The sequence below is a fragment of the Salvelinus fontinalis genome, chromosome 2 (genome assembly GCF_029448725.1).
Source record: "Salvelinus fontinalis isolate EN_2023a chromosome 2, ASM2944872v1, whole genome shotgun sequence".
Lineage (NCBI taxonomy): Eukaryota > Metazoa > Chordata > Actinopteri > Salmoniformes > Salmonidae > Salvelinus > Salvelinus fontinalis.
In genome coordinates this window covers 87,273,828-87,290,222 of record NC_074666.1, presented here as the reverse complement: position 1 = coordinate 87,290,222, position 16,395 = coordinate 87,273,828, and the positions used below count along the sequence as shown (strand labels likewise).

The 16,395-nt window shown below is 37.9% G+C and overlaps 1 protein-coding gene across 3 annotated transcripts; it reads right to left on the bottom strand.

Annotated features, from left to right (window-relative positions):
- Positions 1-77: 77 nt before the first annotated feature.
- On the bottom strand, positions 78-15,263 carry LOC129830482 (putative E3 ubiquitin-protein ligase UNKL). 3 transcript variants are annotated; one of them, XM_055893078.1, is made up of 16 exons: positions 15,159-15,263; positions 14,123-14,332; positions 11,029-11,205; positions 9,963-10,129; positions 9,633-9,768; positions 9,420-9,537; positions 9,206-9,290; positions 8,968-9,110; positions 8,321-8,509; positions 7,727-7,780; positions 6,882-7,059; positions 6,687-6,776; positions 6,353-6,586; positions 5,550-5,743; positions 5,175-5,432; positions 78-4,992 (listed from the first exon to the last, which is right to left on the bottom strand). In XM_055893078.1, the coding sequence occupies exons 1-16, from the start codon at positions 15,221-15,223 to the stop codon at positions 4,837-4,839; spliced, it is 2,454 nt and encodes an 817-aa protein (XP_055749053.1). In that variant the 5' UTR covers positions 15,224-15,263; the 3' UTR covers positions 78-4,836. The 3 variants fall into 3 exon arrangements, with proteins under 3 accessions (XP_055749053.1, XP_055749054.1, XP_055749056.1); XM_055893079.1 differs by having other exon boundaries at positions 9,963-10,096; XM_055893081.1 differs by lacking the exon at positions 8,321-8,509.
- Between the last annotated feature and the right edge of the window lie 1,132 nt (positions 15,264-16,395).

Here is a 16,395-nt window from a genome sequence, read left to right as displayed (position 1 = left end):
TGGAGTTTAGTGAACTAGAAGTACATACCTTTATTACTACCTTGGGTTTTAAATCCATGAAACAAATACTCAACACATTTAAAGATCAAAAATGGTTTTAATTCCCAAGATGATACAAATTGTGAATTGTGTAAACCATTGCATAATGTTGCAGTACAATTGAACAAGTTAATGATACTCTACAAGCAAAAGATTCAATACCTTCTACTTAATTTTTAGTAAAAAGCCAAATCAGGCCTTTCTTTGATTCCATAAAGAGGATCAACTTTAACACAGGGGAACTCCCATTGATAATTTCTATGGGGTAGTTGAATACTAATTCAATATACAATGTCCTATCTGTCCATACTTTGTAACAAAATAAGGGACATGTTTCTCATTCGTAATACAAATGTCTACTTCCATCGACATCAGCGTAAATACAGATATGAACTACAGTTCACAATTAAAAACCTTTTATCCTACAGTCATAACTGAAACCCTGAGAAAATAAAATGTATTCCCCCCTCCCCTTAATCATTACACTGATAAATACAGAGACCGGAAAACTGCATGTGTTTAAGTCTTACATTTATTTCATTGTATAGCAATTCACAAAACTAGATGCTACATCATAGCTAACGGATGAACTGCTCTCCATATTAGTCCAGTGACCTATTAAATATCTAATTTAGAACGGTACATTCAATATTTCAGGGTTTCTATGTTAAATGAACATTTTGAAATTAACTATTGGGAACAATGAAATGTTTTTACAAAAGTTATGCTTTTTTTTTTTTCATACTAAAATTGGAACAGCTTCATACATTTATGTATGTACAAGATTGCATAAAATCTTCAGGTTCCATGATCACAATATTTAATAAAACAAGGAAACAAACACTTCACAAGAATGCAAAATAGATTATGCTAATCCACTGCAGAGCATTGTTACATCTCAATTACATTTAAATGTACAAAACAATGAGTCCTACTTGGTGCTTTTCTTTAACAGTAATTGTCTGTTTTTTTCTTGTGCCAATAAAGTTGAGTACAGAAGGAATCATATTTATTGGTGGTAGGTATTGTGGCATGTTATGACTGATATATGGCAAATACAGACAGATGAAGAAGCAGTATTCATCATTCTAAGGTTGCCCTAAGCCTCCCTTACGAAACATGCAGTCTGGTTCAAAACAGCCCTTCTCTGATCACTTACGAATGCAAGCTCTTTACACAGAATTCCTAACTTTTCAGAGCGACAAAGCAAATTTTACCATTCGAGAATCATTAAGTGATAATATCGAAAAAGCTAATCCTCTGAGTGTTATCCACCACAGATTTTAATTGGGGAGATTATGGTACATACAATTATCTAAAGGCACTAGAATTTGGATTCTTTTTCAGTTTTACTGTAATATAACAATTTACCCTCAATGAAGCTACCCCTCATTAAGAGCTATACTCTTCAAATGCCAGTTAAAATATTACATTTTAACATCAAAAGGCACAGATTTATAAAAAAAAACTAAATTGGTCCATAGTAAAACAACATTAGTTTAATATGGCCATAACATTGAATGATTTGAGAGACATATTTATAAAATGAGCTTACATTTTTTCTTATTCAGTGTAAAAGGAAGATGTATACTTAGTATGCCACATTGAAGAGGGCTTAAGGACCAAGAACGAATGAGTGATAAGAGTTGCTCCTTAAACTTACTCACGTCTGTATCTGCCATTGATGCTGGTTTAAATAAATCAAGTTCTGTCATTTCACCCGTCAATGACTCACTCAAATATATAACCAATAAACAAATTATACACTATCGCCATCTTTCCAATGACTGCAGTAAATTGTGAATTAAAACAAAGAAAAACAAAAGCACATTACAGTCAAAGTATACTCTATACTCCTGACAGCATACAAGTAGTGCACAACCATCAATATTTAAAACTGATTAAGAGATTTTAGCTGTAAAGTGAAAAGAAAAACACACTTCAAAATAGTACTCATCACAGGAAGTTGGTGGCACCTTAATTGGGGAGGACTGGCTCGTGGTAATGGCTGGAGCGGAATCGGTGGAATGGTATCAAATACCATTCACTCCGTTCCAGACATTATTCTGAGCCGTCCTCCCCTCAGCAGCCTCCACTGGTACTCATCTATATGGCCACTTAAGAATATTAACATGTCACTAACTTCTGAAATTCCTTCACTGTAGACAACTGCCAATTAGAATTGTGTGTATGCTGCTAACCACAGTCATTTGTTTTACAAAAAAGGACAGTGATGCCATTAGTTTCTGTAAATGCACACCAAATCTACATTAGGTGTTATGTTTGGTTTGTTTCAAATTAGGTTTTTAACAATTTGCTTAAATTACTAAAATGAAAAGTTATAAAAAATAAAAAAGGAAACATAATAGCAATAAAAGGTCTTTGGTAAAACTACAAATGGGCTTCAAGTCCATTAATTACTATTGTCAGCAAAAGCAGTTGGCATAGTTCTTTCTGTCATTGAACCATTGAAGAGAATGTTATACTAATTGTACATTTCAATACATATTTTATAAGTAACTACAAGAACAAACTACAACACCACTTTGGTTCATTTGAGTCAAGTCCACATTAACTTAGTTGGCATCACAGAAAAAAAAAAAAAAAACCTGTGATATTAAAAATTGGGGTGAGCATTTACTGTAGCCCAGTAGCTTTATTAGGATTCTCCAACCATATTTAATAATCGAGACATTCTATAGCAGTACATTGATTGGCCTGTAACAATGTATAGAAGATTCACAAAAGTACCCGAATGTGTGACTGACTAAAATTAAATTCAAAATCCAATGAGTCTTTGTTTAAGTGGTACTTTACTTGAACTATAACATTATAGAAGTTATAAACTTGGTATACCAAATGTTAGACGCCATGACACGTCTCTGAATGTTAGGTAACAAGAGTCATTGTTATGACGCCATTTTGATTATATATATATATATATATATAAAGTAAAATGTGATACTGCTTAACCTTTGTGAGAAATTAGGATACTGATGTCTGAAATCTGAACTGTGTATGCACAATAACATTCAAGAATCTAAATGCATTACAACTATATGTATACATCTTTCTCTCAGCAGCAACAAAGCTTGCAAAAGTGAAGTGATCGACTCTACAGTATGCTAGACTGACAATACAAATATATCTGGCAGTGATCTAGATTTGTAGCTGGTTAACGTATGACGCGTATAAGACATGCAATAAAATAGTTTCGCCTGCCATTTTAACTAGATAAACATGAGGGAACACAATACCTTTTTTATTTTAGGAGAAACATACGTTTTGTTTTTCTCTGAGTTTCTGAATTACCATCCATGTAAATGTAAACAATTGTATTTCTCAATTTTTCGAACTAAGTTACAAATCGTGTACCTGGGAATATATAAGGTTCTTTCTACTGAACATACTAATTGCTGTAAATATTAAAGGACCAAGATATAGAGTGAGGAAAAATACATTTTGAACACAGTAGAAGGTCATTTCAATTAGATTAACCTAGCTAAGCACATTACACTGTCATATTTGAAAACACAACTTACAGGTTCAACACCAATAATGCATCTTAAAAACACCAGTCTAAAATGTATAGCAGAGCCTGTTTTTATCTTGTTCACAAACAAGACCAGAGTTGTTTCCTTGCCTTGGTCATTTGAAATTATACTGAAGCCGCATCAAAAAAAAGCACCATTGCCTGTGTAGACAAGGAAAATATATTGTTTTATGTTTGTGAGCGTGAAGTCAGGACACAGGCACTGACAAGATTTATATCTTCATACAACTATAATCTGAGGAAATACTTTGACATAGGATTGGGCAATACACATGATGCAAAGTAGCAAAATTAAGTAGACATATATGCAGAAACATGTGCAGAGACTTTGACTACCTGTGTCTGCTTTTACAACAATCCTCTAAGCATCGATGGTCATGGTTATCATCTAAGGCAAGGCACTTGAGACTAGAGTAGAGGCCAAGTATCAGATATGTTCTAGACATGTTTGAGAGCTAGTAGGAATCCTATCAAATTCACCATGTCAGACTTATGTACATCAAGACATGCTCCTCTAACAACTACATAATGAACAATTCAGTAATCACTAAAAGACACAGTAATTGATTTCCTAACTGCTTTAGTATAAATGTGCCTTACTGATATTACAGCTGCTGGTTATGCCTAAAATGCATTCAAAGGTGTGTACTTTTTTGATGGAAAGGTGTAAATTAAAGAATGAGAAGTAGAAACTATTGTTTAGTACTTTTCTATGAAAACTAACAAGATATATAGAACTATACCATGATTTAACAATAGGAAACATGAAATATTCTAGTATGTTTCACAGTACACACAAAAGCTCGATACATTAGCATATTAAGAAAAAATATATAAATCTAACAAACAAAAACAGCTCAAAGCTCATTTCTAAAATACCCTTTAACAAATTCCCAGGTCAACAAAGTGCTTTACAAGAAATCAATCTTCACAAAGATGGTTGCAATACTAATAATAATGTTTGACTGATGTGTTTCGGTGATAAAGTCAAATTAGGCCCACTTGAATTATGGATGCCAAAACTTTTTGTAAAATGTAAGTGATCCTTTACAATACAAAATAACATACTACATTTAAGTACTTGATTTATAAAACACCATGTGTAGTTCAAATTAAACTATTAATTGAATTACTATATGGAATACTGAAACACAAAATGCTATTTAGAAAATGTAAGCATACTATATGTATTAGTAGTTCTTCAAAGGGCAAATTCCTTAAGTAGTACCTTGAATAATTGTACATCACCACTTCAATATTTTTGTTTTACAGTATGGACATTCTGATTTACTAGGTGCACAGTTCTTACAAAGTACATAATGTTGGCAAGGCTGCAGGACTATGCAACGATCATGCGTTTGGCAAACTATACATTTCTTTGACTGAAGCTGATATATTACCTGTGTTGGGAAGAGAAGAGGTTGTATCAGAAACTACTCGCAACAGAATAACTCAATACAATGATTCCAAGCAAGATATATATAAAAAAAAAAAAACATGCTTCACTAGGCTAAATAGTCTGCCATAATGTATATCCTGATCACTATATTTAAGAATGTTTTTAGTATCTGGCCCGTCTTACCCCGTCTATAAGGTCTAGGTCAGTGCGCAGCTGGCTCTGGATGGAGTGGAGCTTTGGTAGAGGGAGCTGGTCCAGGTCTCCATAGCTTCTAAGCAGGGGTGTGCCAGGGGAGCGACACAGCATGTCAAAGTCGCCCTGGAGCTCCTTCAGCTTGCGCTCCGTGTCCTCTCGCGTCTGCTCTGCCAGCTGCCGCTCCGCCTCGGCTGACTTTGCTTGTTCTTTTGCGTCATGGGAGTCTTTCTGCCAGGCCTCACATGCCTGGAACAGACAGACATGTCAAATATATAATTGGTTTAACAAGGGTCAGGATGTATTGCTTACGGAGACAGTGCCTTTAGTTCATGTCATAGTTCTTGCATGGGACCAGTGGCTGACCTGCTTGACCTGGTGCCACGCGTCTTCCCATTGCTTGATCTTCCTCTTGGCCTCGTCCAGCTCCCTGAAGAGCCGGTTCAGGTCAGTGCTGCTGCTCACAGTGGTGGAGCCCAGGCTGCTGAACACTGGTGATGGGCTGGGAGAGAAGTTGCCACTAACAAAGTCCCATATGCTGCTAGCTCCCCCATTCAAACCTACAAGGCGTGATCAGGACAATTGTTTCATGTCAAGGCACCAAAAAAAAAGTGATGCATTTATAAAATTGTTGATGAGGCCTCATTAGTAAAAGAATAATCAAATCAAATTTTATTTGTCACATACACATGGTTAGCAGATGTTAATGCGAGTGTAGCGAAATGCTTGTGCTTCTAGTTCCGACAATGCAGTAATAACCAACAAGTAATCTAACCTAACAATTCTACAACTACTACCTTATACACACAAGTGTAAAGGGATAAAGAATATGTACATAAAGATATATGAATGAGTGATGGTACAGAACAGCATAGGCAAGATGCAGTAGATGGTATAGAGTACAGTATATACATATGAGACGAGTAATGTAGGGTATGTAAACATAGTGGCATAGTTCAACGTGGCTAGTGATACATGTATTACATAAAGATGGCAAGATGCAGGAGTAGATGATATACAATACAGTATATACATATGAGATGAGTAATGTAGGGTATGTCAACATTATATTAAGTGTCATTGTTTAAAGTGGCTTTGATTTGATTTGAATAATGCTCACTCTTGCATGTTTGTCAAGATTTCTAGTAATAATTATATTGTTAACTTACCCAGAGAGTTCTGAGAGGAGGTAGGTGTTCCCAGAAGGCCATGCTCAGGTTTGGTTAGCAGGCCCTGAGGCTGAGTCTGCTGTGGAGCCATCCCTGACAACAGGCACTGGGACAGGGACTGGGAGAGAGAGCTCAGAGGGGAGGCAGAGAGCGATGAGTTGGAATTCAATGAAGAAGACCGTGCAAGGGAGCCAGGAATGTTGACCGGAGCGGATCCTCCCAACATCCTTTGACCTAGAGGGCAACAGGAAGCATAAATCCATTTCACAATTTAAAAATGCAGAACACACTGTTAAGTCAATTGTGTTCAATGTTTCAAACAAGGTTTGCTTACTTAAACCAAGACTGTTGTTTTCTTGCTCCTCAAACTCTTTATCAAGAGAGGCAACATTGATGTCACAAAAATTCAGGTCAAGAGCAGAACCTGAAAGAAAAGGCAAGTCGTTTTTTTATTAGGAAAATAAGTATTCCTTGTATGAAGAAATACATTCACCCCTCAAACAAGTTTGTACAATACAAGTATACTTACCTATAACTGACTCCACAGTATTGCTCCCAGGATAGAATGGTGTTGCTTTTGCATTCATTGTTGATAAGGTGGTGGGTGAGGAACTATCCGATCCAATACTGGAGGCCAGGCTAGATTCTATACTGGAGGTTATGCTGGATGCCAGAGGGTTCATCCCAGAGAATACACTATTGCGTGTCTGTAAGAGGTGTACATAGTAAGGCATTGTTTCATTAATAGTGTCAATTTGAGCAATACTTCACTTTACTACATTGGTGCTCGGTTAAAAAGACAAGCCACAGATACCGTGCCTGGTCATATGCTTTAGATGGGAGATCATGAATAGGCCTTTTTTATCAAGTCGATTGGAATGGATCCCAATGACTTTGAAATTATAACAGCAAAACCCCTTTGCCTCCACAGGAATACCTTTAAATAGAAAATGTTCTACGTATCACTAGCAGTGTTTCCCCTATGTTTATTTTCAGCATAGGCGGCAAAGTTGCAGTTTTAAATCTAAGTTCCTGCAATTCTACACATTTTGCCATGGCTTATGCTATCAGTGACTCAAACATTAACATATCAATGGGGGTCCCATGCCATTTTTGGAATTTTAGACTCTCCCTGACTGTACAGTTTTTTATTTTTGGTGATTGTTAGTTCTCAAAGATGATCTTATTTAAAAAATATATATAGCTCCATTATCTTCTCTACATGCTTTATATCTGGTTTTGTCATTTAAGTTTACACTTAAAATGACTCTCCATAAATCCTATTTTTTGGACTGGCGATAAATTAATATAGGGGAAACACGGTCACTAGCCTCTAGAAATACAAAGGCAAGGGCAAATGCTTTAGATATTCACCTGCTTGTCTTGGTCCATCATCTTTTGATCGCTATGTCCCTTATAGTTCTTTATCTGAAAATAGACAGCACATTCACATGACCCAACACTTAAACCCAGCAATTGGCTGGGTCTTAGAAAGCCAACACCTTTCTTAAAAGTGAAGAAAATTCTGTTAATAATCGTTCATCTGCAGCCCTATCAAAAGAGAGAAAATGTCTAATGTCATCACCACAACCCATTAAGACAGTCTAAAACTAAATTAGCAGACATTTGTTTTATAACTAATAGATAACATGAATACAATTCCATATCCAAACATGTCTAATCTAGGTTTATAAAATGTTAAGCACAACACTGAATTTGACCTGGAATGGGTAAACTATTATTTATTTTGCCTTGGTTGTTAATTTCAGTATTCACCAAGTCATCACAAATTTATAGAAAATGACATAACATAAAAAAAGTGACTGACAAATAATTGAATATAGAAATAAATCAAAATAATGGAAACTATGACCAAAGTGTGTATAGCAGTGGGTCAGGCCCTACACTAAGCTGAGTTCAGGGGTCTTTCCATAAGGATGGGGAAAGAGAGCAGTCTTATTGTAGTACCTGATCCTCGCGTTCAAAGCCCGGCGCTTTGGGATAGTTAGACGTCAGAGATGACACACTTGACGTGGTGGACTCTGAACATAAGCTACCATTAGTTAAGCATTTGGACCTGCCGCTGGGTCCGATTGGGGACAATGAACTGTTGCTTCCTGAGCTTGGCGTTACAGTCGGACTATTAGAATATGAAACCTGAGGGAGAGAAGTACACATGATCTTAATAGGGTTTTAGAGCCAGCCAAACAAACCCAGCTTTCCTAACGAGGCCAGAGAGCAGATGATAGCTGAAGATGTTTAGATGGGATATTGGCTTCAGAGAGAGAAAATGACACTGAATTGTTAAGGTTTGGTTTCTGTTGAATCCTACATGAATTTGAATGACGCTGTATATTTCTTGGTGCACTAGTACTACCAGAAACAAAATGATGTTACAGACTAGTGAAATACAAGGCAAGTACAGAAAACAGAAGAACGGAAACATAAAATGACAAGAATATACAAAACAAAGATGTGACAAATAAGGAAAGTTAACAGCTTAAATATCTATTCAGGGTCTAATCTATAGACAGCATGTTTTTCATACAAACTGAGATGCCTTTGTAAAAGACAGTGGAGAGAAGCAGAGAGTGAGTAGTAATCAGATCACATACATTCCCCACTTGGCCGTTGTTGATGCTGCTGATGGAGTGTGCACTACTGCCCCACTCGCTGACCGGACACTCTGAATACTGCTGAGAGCCCGACTGCATCGCTGTTAGCAATGAGTTCATGGTCTCTTCCGTGGAGGGAATTCCTGAAAAAGTACACAATCACAGACAGGAGGTTTTAACTTTGAAAAGTTGCCAACAAGCAAGACAGCATTGACTTATTTTGAGGAGCTTCACTTACTTTCTACATGCGCAAACGCACAGAACGGCCCTCTAGGACAATAACCAGTTTGCCTCATGTCATTGCATTTGGTGGATTTGTAGATCTGAAGTGAGAAAGACAGGTTCTCTGCTCATAACTGTGTGACATTTCCCCAAAACAAGGTTTGACAGATTCACCATTGCAAGAGACAAAATGTGCTAAGCGTTTATAAAGTGTCCAATGTCTCACTTACCTCTGGGTGGAACTGCTGTTCAGTGCGTGAGTGACAGTATTGACAGCTGTCTCCACTGTCACACTTCGATGGCTCACCCCACTCATCCCCATGTTTCACATTGGGACATGGAGTTGACCTGACACATCATTCAAGGGGTTAACTACATATTACAGAATTATTACAGTTGTCAACAGGCATTCTCTATGTCGTTAGACAGTCCTAATCTCCTACCTGTATTTGAACTTGCGTGGATTTCGTCTTCTGTCTCTACTATTGTGGTAGTGAGGACAGGCATAGCCCTGTCTGCATAGTCGTGGAGGCTTGGTGCACTGCTCTGTTTTGTAGTTCGCTAAAACAAAATTGGTGTCTGGAAGGAAAGCACACAATGAGTATGCTGCATGCACATAATAAACGAGTATTGTGGATAGTCAGATTAATATAATCTCTTGATTTAAAACGTTTACATGCTTTTCAAGAACGAGTCCCCTAATAATCCTGTTTACATGGACATCTGAAATCAGGCTACATGACAGGACTTTGATCAATGTGTCTGCTGCTCACCTTGCCACCGGGGGTCCTCTGTAAGAGTCTTCTCTATCATGGCTTGGCTGGCCAGTACTCCAGGCTGTAGATCAGGGATACCCTCTCCAGATCCCAACTGGCCATTCTGGAGGGCTTCCTGTGCCTGGATCTCTCTGTGCACATGAAGAAGATCAGTGAGAGAGCTACTACACAAAACGAAGAGACAAATGTAGAATATTCAGGTAATGCCTTGCTCTTAGACTTGTTCTGCTCAACAGTTGCTAGGCAACGCTTGAGCGTGCCTCTGATACCACATTTACTGTTGTTTTTGTTGAATTATTTCAAGCTCCCATTCCTTAATGTGACGTCATTCATGGGACGCTGGACAGGGTATTGCTATTTTCTAGTGGCAGGTATTTAAAATGTGAACACATGGTTCATAGTAAAATAGCAAATGTATGTTATTGTTAAGCTTAAGTCCATTGCTTGCATTATACAGATATTGGCCTACTTTTTGTATCCATCTCTGAGATGTGGGGGGATATTACTTCAAATATACCACTGAATCTTTCATTCCATTAAAGAAATAACAATAATGTAACACTTTAATTGTTTGCACAGTAAATGGTACACAACAAAACAAACATCAACCCTGGCAATAAGTACACTATGAAATTGTGGTTTCATCTGCTCTTAGCCCCAGCCAATTTGAGAGGCATCAGGGAGACTAATTGAGCTAGGAAAATAGATGAACACGCTTCATTCTCCCACTGCCATGTATGGGCATGTACTGGAGTGGATACAGACTATTATCACTTCAGCGGAGACAGCTAGACGTACCATGTTGAATCAAAGTAACACTAACAATGGTAGAGAAGGGGTTGACAGCCAGCTTCAAAAATATAGTCTACGGGTAAATTTAAGAATTTCATTAAAACTATGATGTACGAATGAAATCAGTTGGTACATTTTGTCAGTGCATGGTCAGACCTTGCATGATTTATTGTTGTGTACTCAGCTAACTGGCTTAACAAGCCTATTCACATGTTTGTTGAAGGTATGACACCTTGAGAACAGAGTGGTTACTAAAGGCATGATAGATCACCTGATATCGTAGACAGGGGGGCGGAGATCATGTGGGCCATGGGCAAAGGCGCAGTGTAGGCCGTTCTTCACGCAGTGCCCGCGGGCATCAGTTTCATGGATACAGGTACCAGTCTTGTAATAGCGAAGATGGTACTTGCGCTCTGTGTCACCAGTGGTCCGGTGCAAGTAAGGACAGCTAGACAGGAAAGGAAGCGATGATTAGACAAATGCAGACTTCCTCATGAAAATTATCAGGATTTGGATGTGACAGAGATACAATCTGCATAAAAATCAGTCTCTATCCTATGTTTCTAGAATTCTATGCTGTGCTTATCCTAAGAAGTCACCCCACAGATTTTAATTGAAAAGAAACAGACCAAGGCTAAATGAATGAGTTACAGAGCATAATGAGAGATATCTGTCTTCCTCCCTGTATTAGTGGCAACCGTTCTTCTTGGTGCTTAATATGCACATTAGACAAACAAAAATGTAGCCAATGCCCACAGTGGGAGTCAGAGGAATGCAACGTCTTTTATAGATACAGCACTCTCACAGGCTTTGATGTATGGTGAGGAATTGAACAGAAATAATAGCACCATCGCTATGAATGTGCTCAAATTCACATTGAAAACCAATAATTTCCCCAAATACAGCAAAAAGCTTCTTACTCAGCAACAGTAACCATGGCAACGGATGTGATGTCAGGAGAGGAGAGTAACCACTGGGATAATGAGGAATAGAGAGTGCAAGTGCTCGCTCTAAGGGAGAGTTCAAATAATGTATAGAACTCCAAATACACTGATATAGGAAACTGGAACTCAACCTCTCAATGATAAACCACTATAAAGTACTCAGTATGCTACACATTTGCCACAAATACTTTTAACATCGCAGCTACCTCTAGATATCACTAAACTGTGGATCTGACCAAAGCACTTTAACCAGACCTGTGCCATTGATGATTGTCATTGAACTAGTGAGTGAGACGTCTCAAGTTACTCAATTTCTTTATGGTGCTCTGACACAAATAGGCCCAAATTATAGGAGTGGCTTGAATATCATGTTTCAGAGCTGTTCTTCGTAGTGTTGAACAGCATCTTTCTCAAGATATAATCTAGAACATCTATCCTGTCTTATTAAATAGGCTAGGTTATTAGCTGTATAGCCTGCTTCCTTTCAGTAAACCTTTAATTCTGTTAATTTTGTAGGGAGACTTCCCAACCAACACATTGGGTGGCAGGTAGCCTAGTGGTTAGAGCATTGGACTAGTAACTGAAAGTTTGCAAGATCGAATCCCCGAGCCGAGAAGGTAAAAATCTGTCGTTCTGCCCCTGAACAAGGCAGTTAACCCACTGTTCCTAGGCCGCCATTGAAAGTAAGAATTTGACTCGCCTAGTTAAATAAAAGGTAAAAAATAAAAATATTAACATTTCCATTTTAACTTAGAGCTGCCAGTAAGTATACTAACAAGTACATCTGCTCCAGTAGGCCAAGTATGGGCATTTTGTAATATTACTCAGGACAGGTTAGTAGGGCTGGGAAATGCCTGGGACTTCACAATACTTAAGTGCTGATACGATAAGTATTGCGATTGGCTCCCTACTGAAAAGGAAGATAGCTTGTTCTCTATGAAGGAAAAATACTGGAGATTTGGTGTAGATACCGGCAACTATAGCAGAAATAATATGATATTGTGAATACGATATATCATCAAAAATAATATTCTGATATGTAAGTTGCCCCTTCACTACAGGGTAGCATTGTTTATTTATTTTTTTACAATAACCCTGTGACTTTGTTACACCTGGGAACTGAATACAGTAGCTTTTATTTTAGGTAGATGAACTGATAATTTATTAATTTAATTCATCCTTCCTTTGGTGTCTATCCGCACCACCACAAGCCTTCTCATATGTAATCTCAAGTGACAAACTGTATCCGCCCAACTTGATTTGCTATATCATGTTACAAATATTTTAGGCTACATCTATTACCATTTGTTTATGCTATCATTATCATGATTGTGTCTTTACAAATGTGTAGGCTCATAAGGCCTATTCTTTGTTACTTTCATTTTCAGTAGATTGATGTCACACCAGCAACGAAAACTACAGTTCTAAGAATGAGCTGAAGTGGCATACCCCAAACATTCAAAATATGTTCATCTGATTTTGTTAATCAAGTAAAATTAGCTGATGCTTTGAGGGTTGGGCCTAAAAATGCTGCAGTAGCCATTAAATAATAGAGCAAAAATATATCAATACTTACATACTCCGTTTCTACCCCTCAATACTTCTCTATGAATTACCATAAAAGAGTAGTTATGCTTGAATTAGGAAATCCCTCTTGTATTGTACTTGAATGAAACCACACGGAAACGTATCAATTCATGCTTCTTAGGTTTCAATGAACATAACGATACAGTGCAAGGTGGTAAAAACCAGACACGTCCATGTATAATTACTTTTGACAACATTAAGGATACAAATACAAAGCAGGAACTCGTTCAAAGCGACCTCATTTTCAACGGACTCATGAACAATAAACATTGCTTGCTCGACCAATGGGAGAAGGCTATGTGCAAAGGCGGTTCAATCACGAGCAAGAAAACAGGGGGTGTGTTCATCGTTTCCTTGCAAGCTGGAGGAAGCTCAACCCCACTCTGCAGCTCAAAACAGACGTGTCCAGCGAATTACAAAAAAAAACATCCATGAAATGACAATGAATGTGGTTGAATCATTCAGTTGGTTCCGCATTATTGAGAACGTCTGTCGTCCCACTCCGGGGCCATGCGGATCGACATTAGCTCGAACAATAGACAAGTCAACAACACCATGTGCAAGCTGGGTCATAACCGAGCTGAATTCTGTGCAACGAGGATCATTCACTTCAGGAATTCGCATGAATCTGACATCCTACTGAAACAATGCAGCATCCATAAAATATTAGCAACACCGTTATAAGTGTTCTCACTAAACTGGCAACCTGCACAAATTGAGTTAATTCTCAACCGGAATGAACAACAGCCACAACATTGATAAGCATGATACAGTAGCAACAATCTAACCAGAACATAATAATTCACAGAAAAAAAAAATTGTCTTCACACTTACTCCTCTCCATCTGGGCAAATGCCCGTAGTCTCGTCATATTTTGTGCAATACACGTCAGGGCTGTAGTTAAAAGTTCCATCTCTTCTTCTAATCGGTCGTCTTCGCCTCTGGTTGAGGAAATGCCAATGAAAACATGTAAAGGGTCTATGTTGTGTGCACTTGTGCTGCAAGAAGAGAGGGCACTGTTCGGTCCTAAACTCCTTCAAATATCTGAAAAATGGAAAGACAAAGGCGGTGTTAATGAAAAACACTTTTTTTACACGATGTCAGGTGGTATCGGAGTTCAAAGCTAAGGGGGAATATCACATCTAACTTTGATAGAAATATTAAAGCTTCGCTATTTGAAATTTAAAGTAAACAATATCTATGCTAAAGGTAAGGAGATAAACGTTTACACCATCTACAAATAATATTTGATTGGCACTAGCTAGCTATGTAGCTGAATTTTACAATCCCTCGAACTGATAAAACTACTTGGTAGTGATAGCTAATAGTTATCTACTTTGACCATTCACATACAATCCACGCAAGATTTTCGACGTTGCATTCTATCAAACAACCAGAACGTACGTCAAAACACATGCGTAGACAGACAGCAAATAAGGCCGAGGTGGAAAGAGGAAAAGGATAACACTGCTGGCTGGCACACCATTCAACTTCGCTAACGTTACCCAGTCCACGCTAGCACGCTGACTGGCTAGCTAACGTTAACCACCAACCAAGTTCCTGCTAATTCCGCTTTTTAAATGTTACGCCTCTTTTTTATGTGGAACATTTTCACGGTCACACAATACAATTATACACATGTATTTGTTAAAATTCAGTTACTGTATCAATTTGAATATGTAGCTAGCAAGTTAGCGCTAGGCTAGCTGCGTGCATTGGGAAGAATTTACAAAAGGAAAAGCACCATGTTTTACTGCACTACCAGTGAAGAAATATCAAGCAGTCCAACTATAAAACAATATTCTGTACAAAAATAAGCACGGTATTTTAACGAATACGTCTTTGTCTATTTAACGTTTGCTTTACTTACGTATAGTGGGTTGGTTTCTCGGTTTGAGGAGAACCGTTCGCCGCCGTTTTCGAAACCGACGGCATTTTCAGTCAAAACAATGAAACGCGCCTGCGCGAACTGTCCCGTTTCGTTCCATTTGCGTATGGAGTGAGATTTGTTTCTTTATTCTGTAAATGTGTCTACCGATCCGTGCGTATATTCAACATAACTCACAAATAAAACTTTGATGTGTGAATATATTAAAATAAAACTATAGTCCAGAAATATGTTCAAATATATATATACATTTCACAAATGAAACCATAATCTCTGAATCTGTATAAATATTTCACAAATATGAACCATAAATCAAGAAATAAATATGATCTGTAAATATATTCAACATAGCTCACAAATAAAACTACAATTTGAACAAATGTACAAAGATTTGTGTGCAAATATTCAGAAATAACTAACATTTACAACTGTGGAAAGTGTATTTGCACATTCAAAAAGTGCATGTGGATCTGTAAAAATAGCAATAGTACAAAGTTACATAACAAGCAAAGCACACTGTGCACATCCTCGAATCACATCAAAAATATGCTGACCAAAATCATCATCAGCAACACTATCAACCTCACCATCACATTACCATCATCCCCATGTTATGATGACCAAGGACAATGATACCAGTTCCTGTTCACAGACTTGCCTGCCCTCCTCCACCCTGTATTCAAAGGGCAATGGCCATTAGGGGTAAAGGAGTGTTAGTACAGGTTGTACTTGACAGCTGATTCAAATAATCAATTTGACCAATTGCCCTGAATCAGCTGTGTAGTCATGCTAGGACAAAACCCCCAAAAGTCCACCCCTTTAGGTCCTCAGGACCGTTTTTGGGAAACGCTGCTGCGGGTCCTTGGGCAAGTCAGCTGTCAGATCAAACAACTAAGGAAAGGTCTGAAATAAATGGGAGATTGATTAGTGGGGAGTTGCAGTAGGGTCCAAAAGCAGCTGGTCAAGCGTTATTGTCAGGTTAATCATACAACTTTGCCTTTTATTGAACAGGCAACATTGCCCAGCCCCTCAACGATGCAACACAATACTGAGATGTATTGACAGTACTCAGACACAGAATGCATGTATTGACTAGGAAACAACATATTAATACATTTATCTAAGGATGCACAACAAATGACTTGGCTAGCTTGCAAGCCTAAACGGAGCAGAAAACAGTAGCTAAATTTCTAACATTTCTAATCAGATAATGTTACAA

What these genes read in the sequence shown, in the direction of transcription:
- LOC129830482 (XM_055893078.1), bottom strand. Translation starts at nt 15,223, where the DNA reads ATGCCGTCGGTTTCGAAAACGGCGGCGAACGGTTCTCCTCAAACCGAG. An exon ending in CCCCCTGTCTACGATATCAG is followed by an intron (nt 10,130 to 11,028) that starts GTGATCTATCAT and finishes CGTTTTGTGTAG; the next exon opens with TAGCTCTCTCACTGATCTTC. An exon ending in AAACAACAGTCTTGGTTTAA is followed by an intron (nt 6,587 to 6,686) that starts GTAAGCAAACCT and finishes GTTGCCCTCTAG; the next exon opens with GTCAAAGGATGTTGGGAGGA.